The following is a 13,465-nucleotide window of genomic DNA, read 5'->3' on the forward strand; positions in this document are numbered from 1 at the left end:
AGCTCTTTTTTTTTATTTTAAAAAGGAGAAAATGTTAACATTTTTTTGTAAATAAAACAAAAAATTTAATAATTAATATTGGAAAAATTTTATAATCAAAAAAAATGTCAATTGGTATTAAAAATTAACGAAAATATTTAATTTATCAAGAACATTTAAAATATTTATCAATTTAATTCAAAAAAAGCACAAAAAAATTTTCTAGCAAAATATAAATGTTTTTAAGACAAACATTTTACAAATTATTTTACTTTGGTAAAGCAAAACCAATTCTTTGATTTCCAAAATCATAAATATTACAGTAACTTTCAATGAAAGGATCTCCAAGAATAAATGAAAGTCCCATACCAATATCCATACCAAACATTCCAAACATACATTGGCCATTACCCAATCCTACGTCATCAATAAGTTTATCACCTTTGATTGAATATGTTTTAGAACCAATAACTAAATTTAAGTCTGGAATTGTCATTGAACAGTTTAACATGTAAGCACCATAATCACTGGCATATATAGCTCCTGCAGCACTAGCAATTGCATCAGCTTAAAAATTTTTTAGTTATTAAAATTAAAATAACTATTGTAAATAAAGTTACCTATAGTTGTTGGAGCAGCCAAAAGTGATGTACCTAAAAATTAATTAGAAATTATATATAAATTAAAAGTACCGGTATCTGAAATAACATTCCATCCATTTCTAAAAGAAGCAGATCCGAATGTAATAGAATCCATTTTAAATTCCCAATATGTAGCAGAAGTCAATCGCTGATAAGCAATGATTGGACCACAATTAATTGTATCAATTCCTCCATATGTATAAACTCCCCCTAGTTGTCCAACAACTGCTCCATCATGTTTAAGATAAACTGTAAAAACAGGTTTATCAAGAAGTCCTTGTTTATTGGCAACAAAAAGAGGTGGAACAACACCATCAACTGAAATCGAAGGAAAAGCAAGGCCAAGAATACCATCAGCTGGATCATTCTTAAAATCATCAGATAAATGTTCAGCTTGACCAAATACTGTTCTTGGAATAGTAAGTCTAGCTCTCGTACCAATAAAAGTAACTGTATCTTGTCCTAAGAATCCATCTGCATTTCCACTTCCATAAGTGATTGACCATCTTTTGCCATTTTTAACATAAGTTGATGATTTTGAAGATTCAAATTTATGTTTTCCATCACAGTTTGACTTAACTTCTTTATTTTTATTGCAACAAACTGGATCACAAAGAAATTGGCAAAGCAAAGCATTAGAACAATATGATCCACAGTCTGTAGAACCTCCTCGTCCACATGTTAAATCTGGAATCCAAAGATTTGATGATCCTGTATCAAGAACAACCAAAAATATCTGTCCAGGTGTTCCAATTGTTATATTTCCTAGATATTCCATATCATCATAATCATTAACATTTTGTGAAACAGAAGCTAAAATTTTTGCTTTAGCACTATGTCTCATAAAATTTTTGTATTTCAAATACTCTTGCCATTTTCCTGCTTTTATAAGACGTTTGCGTCTTGATTCAATTTTATAAATGTTGTGTTGAAAAACTGCTGCTAAAGTAAAAGAAATAAGGGCAAATAAAATGACAATATATTTCATAGTCCAAATTTCTACTGTTTACCTAAAGATTTAATGAATATAAAGAACATAAGAAACAGAATTTTTATATTGTAGAAACCGGATAAATTATTAAAAGTATAATGATAAGAAATTTTTTTTTATATTTTGTTGATAATTTAATGATAGAATTATATTTTTTTAAATCCTTTTGTACTAAAAGATTTAGAAAAATTTTGATAAAAAAGAGATAAGAATATTTGTTTAGACATATTAAGATTTTAATTTTAAAATAATAAAGTAGATTACTTTTATAAAAACTTTTTTATCAAAATTATATGTTTTACTTTAAATTTTAATTAAATTAATATATTATAATAATTGCATTAATTGGTTTTGTGATCCTGTAATTAAATATTACTATGCTAGCAATATATGTCATAGAAAATGTAATATCTATATATAATTTAAAATTAGTGATAAATTTTTAATTAAAAAGAATTTTTCAAATATATTTTAATTTTTTATTACATATTAATATGAAAAAAAGATATTTTAATATATTTGAAATATATAAATAAATTGATAAAAATAAAAAAAAATGAACAAATATTATTAAAACATTTATGAAATCATTTTAAGTAATTTATTTTCTATAAAATAATTACTTTATAAATTTTTTTTTATTTTGGTAAAGCAAAACCAATTCTTTGATTTCCAAAATCATAAATATTACAGTAACTTTGAATAAAAGGATCTCCAAGAATAAATGAAAGTCCCATACCAATATCCATACCAAACATTCCAAACATACATTGGCCATTACCCAATCCTACGTCATCAATAAGTTTATCACCTTTGATTGAATATGTTTTGGAACCAATAACTAAATTTAAGTCTGGAAGACTTGTTGCACAATTAATTATACCCTTTTGGTACTCTTCATTATATACAGCTCCTGCAGCACTAGCAATTGCCTCAGCTTAAAAAATATTTTTATAATAAAAATTAAAATAATTATTCTAAATAATGTTACCTATCATTTTTGGAGCAGCCAAAAGTGATGTACCTAAAAATTAATTAGAAATTATATATAATTTAAAAGTACCGGTATCTGAAATAACATTCCATCCATTATTAAAAGAAGCAGATCCTAAAGAAATCGAATCCATTTTAAATTCCCAATAGGTAGCAGAAGTTAATTGTTGATAAGCAATGATTGGACCACAATTAATTGTATCAATTCCTCCATATGTATAAACTCCTCCTAGTTGTCCAACAACTGCTCCATCATGTTTAAGATAAACTGTAAAAACAGGTTTATCAAGAAGTCCTTGTCTATTAGCAACAAATATAGGCGGCATAACACCATCAACTGAAATAGAAGGAAAAGCAAGACCAAGAATACCATCAGATGGATCATTCTTAAAATCATCAGATAAATGTTCAGCTTGACCAAATACTGTTTTTGGAATTCTAAGTTTAGCATTCGTACCAATAAAAGTAACTGTATCTTGTCCTAAGAATCCATCAGCACCTCCAAGTCCATATTTAATTTGCCATTTCGTACCGTTTTCGACATATGTTATTGATTTTGAAGAATCAAATTTATGTTTTCCATCACAAATTGACTTTGCTTGTTTGTTTTTATTACAACAAACTGGATCACAAAGAAATGGACATAATGCTGCATTAGAGCAATATGGTGGACAGTCTGTAGAACCACCCTGTCCACATGTTTTATCCGGAATCCAAAGATTTGATGATCCTGTATCAAGAACAACCATAAATAACTGTCCAGGTGTTCCAATTGTTATATTTCCTAGATATTCCATATCATCATAATCATTAACACTTTGTGAAATAGAAGTTAAAATTTTTGCTTTAGCACTATGTCTCATAAAATCTTTGTATTTCAAATACTCTTGCCATTTTCCTGCTTTTATAAGACGTTTTCGTCTTGATTCAATTTTATGAATGTTGTGTTGAAAAACTGCTGCTAAAGTAAAAGAAATAAGGGCAAATAAAATGACAATATGCTTCATAATTAAAAATTCTAGTACTTATCAAAATCACTAATAAGTATAAGGACAAATTTTTAAAAATTTTATATTGTAGAAACAGGATGAATTGTTTGATTTAATAATGATAAGAAATTTTCTATTTAAAATTTTGTTTACAAATTATTGATAATTTTTAAAAATCTTATATAATAATAAAAAAAAACTGATAAAAATGTATGCATAATTATAAATATAACATATTTTTAGAATAATAATAAAAAATGAATTAATCTATAGTATCATTTTATATTAATATGTCAACTAATTAAAATTTTATCAATCAAGTTTATTTTATTAAAATAAAATAATTTATTTGTTTTTTTCTTATTTTAATAAAATATTTTAAATTTATGATTTAAACATGAATAAATTTATCATTATAACAAAACATTTACCTCAAGTAAATTATATTGAAAAACTAACAGATAATAAAAGTTCTTTTTTAAATATAATAAAATTTAGATACTTTTTAAAACAATATGAGTTATTATGTATATAATTCAATTTTTTTTTATAGTTAATTAAAAAAAATTTTATAAAATGTTTTTTAATAAATCTTTTTTATAATTAAGTTTATATATATTTAATTTAAAATCCAGAAATTAAAATTAAAAATTTCTTTTTAAGTAATTGTTTTTGTGTAAACATAATAATTTTAATAAATATTAATAATCTTTTATATGACAAATAGTTTCTTTAAAATTTTTTAGCACAATTTCTAACAATTCATTTTGTTAACAAACAAATTGTTTCACCGGAACAAGTAGCATTGTTATTATTGTTAATAAAGTATTTAAAAACTTTATTAATAAAATATTTTATAACAATATCTATAAATGAAACTTTTAATTTTCTATACTTCATATATATTTTTTGCATCTTATTTTTTTTTACTTTTATTGGCATCAAAAAGTGAAGAAGAAAATACATTTTGGATAAAAGGATATATTAATTTTTTAGAATGGCATAAAATTTGTATTAGTAATAAAAATTGTCTTCAACCAAAGTTTCAATTGACATTATATAAATCAAATGATAGTATTGTTAATAGAATTGATTTTCTAAACATTGAAAATTTAATTTCAGTATGTTTTTTATAATTTTTTTAATGTAATATAAATTTTTTTAAGAAAAATCAAATATTTTTTAGTATGTATTTTGAAAATATTACCGAAAATGATTTATCAATATCATCAACTGTTTTAGGAGTAAATTCTGTTTACAATATATCAACTATTTGTGATGTATCTAATTTAATTCAATCATTTTGGTCACTTTCAATTAATTCTAGTTTTATAAATGTTATTCTTAAAGGTGAATGTTTTATAGCTTCTATTGCATTGGAAAAAAAATTACAAAAATGTTTTTGGTGTACTAAGACAACAAAAATAATTGAAAATTTTAAAAATTGGAATGAATCAAATTTTACAATATATTTTCCATTTGAATATATATTAATAGTACTAATAGTGATTATTTTGATATTTTTTGCAATTACAATAACTTTATTAAATTTACTTATCAAAGACAAACTTTCAGATAACATTTGTATAAGTATGAAAAGTTATAAAATTCAAAATTATAATATTACTATGACAACAGATTCAAAATTTAATAAATTATTTTTCAAAGATAATTTTAAAGAATCATCCAAAAAAGAAGATATTTTAATTAAACATAACACAAAAAATGTTAAAACATGTTTAAAGAATTATTCTTTGAATCAGGACATTTCAACATCAATATTAAAACCTTATATTTCTACACAAAATGTATACCAACAAAAGTCTATATCTAATGATAAGAAATTTTTACCAAAAATTCAATTTAATGAATCAATAAAATCAAGTAATTCACGAGTTCAATCGTGGATTAATTATCGTGAAATGTGGAATACAAATATATATTGTAATACATCTCCAACAAAATTTAATGAAACAGGAACATCATTATTTGGTGGTGCTGTTGGATATTCAGATACACCAATTTCTAGTAGAAATGTGTTAAATAATTACTTTTAATAATATATAATAATTATTTTTATTTTTTTTATTGATAAAAAAATTTTATTGAAAACATCAATATAAAGAACATTTTGTATATATATATTTTTAAACTATTTCTATAATTATTTATCGTTTTATTTGTTTATATTGTAAAGAATAAGTAACATTATGTCTAGAATATTTCCACTTTACAAAAATAATATTATCTTCAGATTTAATAATTGTTTTCTTAACCTTATCGCAAAATATTGCACCAGAAATAGATTTATCTTTTGTAAGAATAATTTCAAGATTTAAATCAAAGCTACATAAATATGGATTTCCCAATGTTCCATTTGGTAGTTTTATTTGAATTTTTTTCCCAACACTAGCCTTTATTATATAAGAACATATACTATGACTTCTGAATTTTAAAGTTTTATAATATGATTTTGCAAGTAATTCAGTTGTTTCACAATTACCTTTACTAATATTTTTAAAATTTTCACAATACATTCCTTTGAAAAATGATGGACATTTACATTGAGAACAGTCTTTTGGATTTTGATATCCATAATTTTTACATTCACTTTTTAATTCATTTTTGTTGCATGTTTTTTTACAGTAATGAAAATTTACAAGTTTAAAATCATTAAATGAAGGATATGAACGAAACTCTAATGTATTTTGATAGATTTTTTTAATAGATTCAAAAACTGTTTTATTTTGAAATGCTACTTGATTATTTGAAAGTTGCATTTTTGACTTAAAATCATAATGAAGATTATAAGTAAAAACATTTTTTTTACGTATTGTATCAAGATTATGTTTATATTCTCGATTTAAATATTTTTTATGTATTCTTATATATTTATTTCTATCAGGTCTATTGAATTCATAGTCTACTCCTAAAGCACGAAATATTAGTGTTTCAATTAAATTTGACTTAAAGTTATCCATTATTGTTAAATAAATATAATGAGGACGTCGTGTTGATATTTTACCAAGTTTTGTTGAACTTTTACTGCTATTAACAAATATTAAACCTTCACTTTTAAAATTTTTATCTTCTATAAATGTTAAACAAGTTTCTGACATAAAATTTTTTATCACATAATAAATGTTATCTCTTTGTAAGCCTGGTTTAATATAATATTTAATTGGTAATTTGGTCCATTTATATTTATTGTATTTTAATATAGCTCGTTTATTTCTATTATTATAAAAATCATTTTCTAACAATGAATTCTAAAAAAAATATATTTATATATTGTAAAAAAAATTAAACCATACAATTGAATTAAAAATAAATATATAAAATGCAATTAAATATAATAATATCATGAATATTAAAACTTTTAAATAAAATAAAATAAATTTTTATTTTATTTTTTATTTTTATATTATAATTGTTTAATTATAATTAAATAAAAAATTTAAATTTATAACTTATGTATTTACTTAGTAATATTAAAAATTCATTATAAAAATATTTTATCAAATAAAATTGCTTTTAATCTTTGATGATGTTATTGTAATAATATTATAAAATTTTCTGATCATTTCACAATAAAATCTTTTTTGTTAAAATTAATAAATAATTATAATAATTTTTAAATTATATTGTTTTAGTTATTAACAAAAGTTTATTCTTAATATTTTTTTTTAATAAATTTAAATTTATTTTAATTATATTGTAAAAAGTATTTAAAAAATAGCTTTTATCAATAATTAACCAATCACTTAAAATTTCTTAATAGATTAAAATCTTAATATTTTTTAATCATTATTTATAATAATTTTTTTTATCACATGAGGTGAATGATAATTTCAAAAGAAATAATTATTTAAAATAGCTTCTTTTTAAAATTATAAAAAGACTACTGATTACAAACATATGATATTTTATAATATTTTTTAAAATTAAACTAATCACTATTGCTTTACTTATTAATTTATTTGTTATACAAATTTTAAGATATATATTTATTTCAGTTAATATATAGTTGTAAATTAAAAATAAAAGTAAAAAAGAATGTTTAAACTAATCAAGATTGGTTATAGTTAAATTTAATTAAATTACATTATGAATATATAGATATAATTATAAATTAAAATATAGTAAAATATATGCATTGTATTACAAAATATTTATAAAAAAAAAGATAATTAAAAAAGAAAATGTATTTTTTTTATATTTATAACAAAAAATTATTTTTATCACTTTTTTTTTATGAAAACTAAAAGTAAAATGCAATATAACAAGAAACATTTTACTAATTGATTTTTGAATTATTGAAAGTATCAAATTTAATGTAAAAATTTAAAATCAAACAAAAATTAAAAGACAAATTACCTTTAATATTTGTAGCACCAAATAATTTATTTAGCAGTGTAAATGGTTTATTATTAAAAAATAACATAATAATATAATAAAAAATATTTTTAATCATAACTTGAGTCTATATTAACAATCTTTGGTAAAGTTATTGATAAAAAGTCAAACATTGGAAATATTTGTTTTAATTCTTCTTTAGCATTATTAGAAAGTTTACTATATGCTGGAAGAAAATTTGTAGCAAAAACTTTAAGTTGTTCAATTTTATTAACTTTTGTTGAAAGTGTATTAAAATTTTTTAATTTTTCACCTAATTCTTTAATAAAATTTTTTGATTCATCTGAAAGAGTATTATACTTTTCCATAATTCCTTGCATTAAATGTTCAATTTTTATAGCTAATTCTGGTGATTTTTCTTTGATTGCTTCAATCAATTCATTTTGACTTCCAAATTGATATTTCATTGAACTTAATTCTGTAAGAATTTTTATATCACTAGGTGTCATATCTTTGGCAAATTGTAAAATTTCTTCTGGTAATATTCCTATAAAATTTAGTACAAAAACAAAGTTAAATTTGACTTTTTTTTTTAAAACTTTACCTTCTATTATTTCTCCATCTGTTTTTGTTATTATTGCTTTTCCATTAATAGTAGTAAGTAAAACAAATATTAAAATATATTTTCTTATATTAATCATGTTAAAATGTTATAAAAATACTTTAATGATATTATTTTAAACAAAAAAATATTAAAAATAAATGGTACAGTGTAGAAATATATGTATTTTAAAAACAACGTTGATCAAGGTAAATATTTAAAATAATGAAATATATTGTTTTTGTTATAAAAGTTAATAAGAAATTTATATATTAATAATGACTGCTTCCAAGTAGTAATGTGATTAATTTTTAAAATATTATTATTTTTAGCATTTCTAAGTGATACAACATTTATTACGTAAGGTCATTGATAATATTTTCAACTTTAACAACTAAAAAATTATATGGATCAAAAAGGAAGACTTATATAATAAAATATTGCGTGATAAATTAGAAAGTGAAACGAAAATAAATATTAAATTATATTTCATGTTAGTTTCACTTTCAAAAATTTATTAATTATTTTTAATTATTTTTTTTACACAATACTACTTTTTTTTATTTACAAAGTAGTATTATCATGTTTGTATCACAGAAATAAAAAAAAAACATTAGTTTTTATTTAACTATTATTTATTAAATTAAATTAGTTTGACTAATTTTATTTTAAACTAAATATTAAATTTTGTTTTTAATTAAACAACACTTTTTTTATCCATCCGTAAAAACATTAGTTATATCCTTTGGATTATGCTTCTTGGCAATAACATCTAAAGCTGGGAAATCTTTTTTTAATTCTTCTTTTCCATTTAATGAAAGTTTACTATATTCTTTAACAAAGTAGTTTATAAATTTCTCAATTTTTTCCTCGTTTAATGAATCCTCTTTATTTGGTAAAAGTAAACCTGCTTCATATCTTATATGATTTAAAAAAGTTCTTGTTTCATTTGATAATAAATTTATTTTTTGATTAAATTTCTCATAAAATTTAGCAGTTTTAATACCAAGAGATGGTGATTTTTCATGCATTAATCTAACAGCATCTTCATCACTTCCATTATGTGTCATAACCAATTCATATAAAATAACACGTTCTTTATCACTTAATTCATCATAATACTTTCTTACATCATCCACCACATATCCTTAAAAAAATACATATTTAAAAAAAAAATAAACATACTTTTATGATCATTTGGAATTTTATCATAAATTATAACATTTCCTTTTGTATGATAAAAGCTGATTATAATAAACATTAATAAAATAAATATTATTTTCATTTTAAATTACTTTACTATAGGAATACTTTGAAGAAAAAAAAACTTACAATGTAAAATAAACTTTTAAAATGAATAACTAAAATTTTTCTTAAATAATATTTTTTTTGATATTTTTTTGATATAAAAACTAGAATTTTTAAAACTTTGTAATATAACAAAAAAATAAATTAAGTAAAAAATTATTATTATTATTTTATCATAAATTGATCAAACATGTTAATATTATTTTTTATTTTCCATGGTACAAAAAAATCTTTTTTTTTTTTTTTAAAAATATTAAAATAAAAAGGTAGAAAATTAATTAGATTCCGTTTTAATTAAAAACAAATTGTTTTTTTAATGTATAATGTTTGTCTAATTATAACTATTTTTAAATTTAATCATTTATATTTAAAATTATAATATTTAAATATAGTTTATTTTATGTTAAAAAAATTAATATTATATAAACAACTATGCATATAAAATATTAACAGTAAAAAATATAAATATTAAGTAATTTTTTAACATTGATAAATTTAACATCATAGATAGTATAATTTTAATAATAATATTAATTTTCCTGTGTTTGCATTCAAATTTTATACAAAAAAAAACTTTTTTTTTTGACATTATTTTATAAATTGATTACAATTTTGAAATTCCAATTGCCATTTGTATTCCTTCTGATTTATTGTAAAAATTTTTCAACTCATTTTTTGATTCTCCTGTAAGTTTTAAATATTTTGGAATAAATATATTTTTTATAAAATTATCAAGTTTTTTTTTATCTTCAAATATTTCTTCAGGAAGTATTTTTTCAATTTCAATAACAAAATTTTGAGATTCATTTGAAAGTAAATTAAATTTTAAATTATATTTTGTTTCTAGTTTTTTCAAATGTCTTCCATATACTGGTAAATTTTTTTCAAGGACATCTAACATATCACCTTCAGTTGTCAGATGAATTGTTTTATCAAAAATTGTTTTATCATCTTTTTTAAGATCGTTTGTTAATATTTTTGTATCATTAGTCATAAATACTATAAAAAAAAGTTTTTAAAATTATTATTTTTCATGTACCTGTTACTCTTGAAATAACATTTTGTAAAGAATTTGGTTTTGAATATGATAAAGTAGAAATAAGTAATATGTATATTATTGAATTAATAGAGGACATTTTTGTACAACAATAATAAAACTAAATTTTTTTGCAGACTTTATATACTTAATTCAAAAATACATTTCCAATCAACATAATTATTTCTAACGGTTATTATAGTAACATACATTTAATTATTTATGATGTTTTTAATTAAATACAACGACATCTAACAACAAGTTAAAAGTTTATTAATTGACAAAATTTTTTAATTTATATTAAATTATGATGCATTATTATTTGTATAAAATAAATAATTTGTTAATGTTATTTACTTTTGTTTATTTCAACATAAATTTGTCATTATGATAATTGATTATAAATTAAAAATTTTACAAATACTTGTACTATATTAAAAAAATAATTGCGATTTGTTTAAATGACAAACTATGGTTTCATTAATAGCATTTTGTAATTAAAAAAAATTTATTACAACTAATATACTATATAATTATTGGCCATGATTAGAAAAATTATGTTAATTAACATTTTTAGTAAATAAACTTAAATTAGATTTTTATTCAATTTTATTTGTTAAGTATACCATGTATTTTCTTTTTATTATTTAATTTATATTTAGTGTTACTGATTTATGTTCTAATTATTTATTTATTGTAATTATATACTACATAAAAAATAAAAAAATGTTATAGTTTAGAACTACGTAATGTTTTTATTCGTTAATATAAAAAAAATTTTTTTTAATAATAAAGTAATAAAATTTTATAAAAAAAAATATTTTATTACATGTACTAATATGTATTAAAAATAACTTATATCTTGTTGAAATATATATTTTTTTAAATCAAATTTTAAAAAATACCAAATTTTATCACAAAATCAAATAGTTTAATTTCCATATGATACTTATTTAAAAGATGATATATTTATAATTAATGATAATTTTTTTAAAGAGTGTCTATTTTGTTAAAAAAAATTAAGAAACTACAATATATAGTGTTTAATAAAAAAATGAAGAAATTATTGCTAACATTTTGTTGGTTTAATCATAAACTTAAAAACAAAAAAAATAATTAAGTAAACTTGGCATTAACAAAAGTTTTATAAATTTTTCAGATACAACTATTTCTTGCCGTAGTTAAAAAAAAGTTTTATAATATTGAGTATAACATACTATTATTTTATGAACACTTTCATCTTTAACATTACCTCATTACAAACTCTTAAAATATTGTTAATGATGTAGTCATGATTATATTCTATATTCAAATTTTTTTAAAAGAACTCCTAAATAAGTATAATATCATTTTAAAATTTTAAAAAAAAAATTATTTTTTTAGTACTTATGCTAGTAGTTAGATTAGAAATATTTAGGTCAATTGTATGTGTTGAAAAAATTAAAGATATTTATATAGAAAAAATTTATTCTAAGTCAACATTTAAAGAGAAGTTGAATAAAATTAGTCTCATAGTGAAGTGATAAGCTTCAGATGAAAAATGAAAAGTCAAGGACAAAAAAAAAATTCAATCATTTACTATATATCACTTTCAAATAAAGATAAAAATAAACAAATTTCTGAAAAAAATTACTAATTAATTTTCATAGAGAGCCTCCGTTCAAAATATTTTTATATCCTTAACTTTTTTTGAGATACAAATTATAATGACAATAAATAAGTCATGCAAGAATATCAAAGATAGTATTAAAAGAATGGTTGGAATTTTAGAAAATATTTTTAATTTAGACTATAGCCTAAAAGTTAATAGAAGTTCAGTATATTTAGTTTTATAGTGATTTTTGCTTATTTATTTGAATTATGAGTTTTGTACTTATAACTAGTTCAAAATACATTTATTGTCTTATCTTGTAATTGAGAAATTTAATAAAAATGAGACTAAATTCAATCAGTTTGTCAAAACAAGTATAATATATAACAATTTCTTTTCTTTTTTTGCTTCAAATTATATCAAGAAAGTTGCATAAGTTCAAAATAATCAGTAGATGATTTGTTAAAAATAATATTACTATGTTTCTATTGTTTAGTATTATGTCAAAGAAAAATGAAATCACACATACATATGTTAAATTTTTTATGAATAATATTTTAGAGATACATTTAAATTTCATGGTTGCAAATTTAAAAAAGAAGAATTTGACGGAAGTGGGGTTCGAACCCACGCATCTTACGATATTGGAACTTAAGTCCAACGCCTTAGACCGCTCGGCCATTCCGCCTTATTCATCTTCAAAAATTGTTTTCTAAAACGATTTATTTTTTAAACAAAATTACATAGTTTTTTAGTATAATTTAATCAAAACAAAAATATTTCTAATATTATCTCTCAAAATATAATTTATTATTTGAAAAAATAATAAAAATATTTATTCATAAACTTGTCAGATCAAAAAAAAAATAAGTAAAAATGCATGATTCTTAAGGCAAAAAATTTGATAACTAAAAATATTTGCATACTTGGAAAATTATGAAAGCTCAAGATACCCTTTTATAAATATTTTGAAGGAGTAC

At 20.1% G+C, this 13,465-nt stretch overlaps 7 protein-coding genes across 7 annotated transcripts; 1 reads left to right on the plus strand and 6 right to left on the minus strand.

Annotated features, from left to right (window-relative positions):
• Positions 1–247: 247 nt before the first annotated feature.
• SRAE_2000490200 (Aspartic peptidase family and Aspartic peptidase domain-containing protein) lies at positions 248–1,608 on the minus strand (the record flags this gene model as incomplete). Its single annotated transcript, XM_024643842.1, has 3 exons — positions 248–546; positions 600–632; positions 672–1,608. 3 exons carry the CDS (start codon positions 1,606–1,608, stop codon positions 248–250), a joined length of 1,269 nt encoding a protein of 422 aa, XP_024509468.1.
• A 641-nt stretch (positions 1,609–2,249) lies between these two features.
• SRAE_2000490300 (Aspartic peptidase family and Aspartic peptidase domain-containing protein) lies at positions 2,250–3,611 on the minus strand (the record flags this gene model as incomplete). Its single annotated transcript, XM_024643843.1, has 3 exons — positions 2,250–2,548; positions 2,603–2,635; positions 2,675–3,611. The coding sequence occupies 3 exons, from the start codon at positions 3,609–3,611 to the stop codon at positions 2,250–2,252; spliced, it is 1,269 nt and encodes a 422-aa protein (XP_024509469.1).
• Positions 3,612–4,780: 1,169 nt separating this feature from the next.
• On the plus strand, positions 4,781–5,650 carry SRAE_2000490400 (Hypothetical protein; the record flags this gene model as incomplete). Its single annotated transcript, XM_024643844.1, has 1 exon — positions 4,781–5,650. The coding sequence occupies one exon, from the start codon at positions 4,781–4,783 to the stop codon at positions 5,648–5,650; it is 870 nt and encodes a 289-aa protein (XP_024509470.1).
• A 111-nt stretch (positions 5,651–5,761) lies between these two features.
• SRAE_2000490500 (Astacin-like metalloendopeptidase) lies at positions 5,762–6,958 on the minus strand (the record flags this gene model as incomplete). Its single annotated transcript, XM_024643845.1, has 2 exons — positions 5,762–6,862; positions 6,908–6,958. The coding sequence occupies 2 exons, from the start codon at positions 6,956–6,958 to the stop codon at positions 5,762–5,764; spliced, it is 1,152 nt and encodes a 383-aa protein (XP_024509471.1).
• A 1,101-nt stretch (positions 6,959–8,059) lies between these two features.
• Positions 8,060–8,650, minus strand: SRAE_2000490600 (Nematode fatty acid retinoid binding family-containing protein; the record flags this gene model as incomplete). The annotated part of the gene is made up of 2 exons (XM_024643846.1): positions 8,060–8,496; positions 8,554–8,650. 2 exons carry the CDS (start codon positions 8,648–8,650, stop codon positions 8,060–8,062), a joined length of 534 nt encoding a protein of 177 aa, XP_024509472.1.
• A 613-nt stretch (positions 8,651–9,263) lies between these two features.
• Positions 9,264–9,811, minus strand: SRAE_2000490700 (Nematode fatty acid retinoid binding family-containing protein; the record flags this gene model as incomplete). The annotated part of the gene is made up of 2 exons (XM_024643847.1): positions 9,264–9,697; positions 9,736–9,811. 2 exons carry the CDS (start codon positions 9,809–9,811, stop codon positions 9,264–9,266), a joined length of 510 nt encoding a protein of 169 aa, XP_024509473.1.
• Positions 9,812–10,462: 651 nt separating this feature from the next.
• On the minus strand, positions 10,463–10,994 carry SRAE_2000490800 (Hypothetical protein; the record flags this gene model as incomplete). Its single annotated transcript, XM_024643848.1, has 2 exons — positions 10,463–10,857; positions 10,898–10,994. The coding sequence occupies 2 exons, from the start codon at positions 10,992–10,994 to the stop codon at positions 10,463–10,465; spliced, it is 492 nt and encodes a 163-aa protein (XP_024509474.1).
• Positions 10,995–13,465: the final 2,471 nt, after the last annotated feature.

The sequence above is a fragment of the Strongyloides ratti genome (assembly GCF_001040885.1).
Source record: "Strongyloides ratti genome assembly S_ratti_ED321, chromosome : 2".
Taxonomy (NCBI): Eukaryota; Metazoa; Nematoda; class Chromadorea; order Rhabditida; family Strongyloididae; genus Strongyloides; species Strongyloides ratti.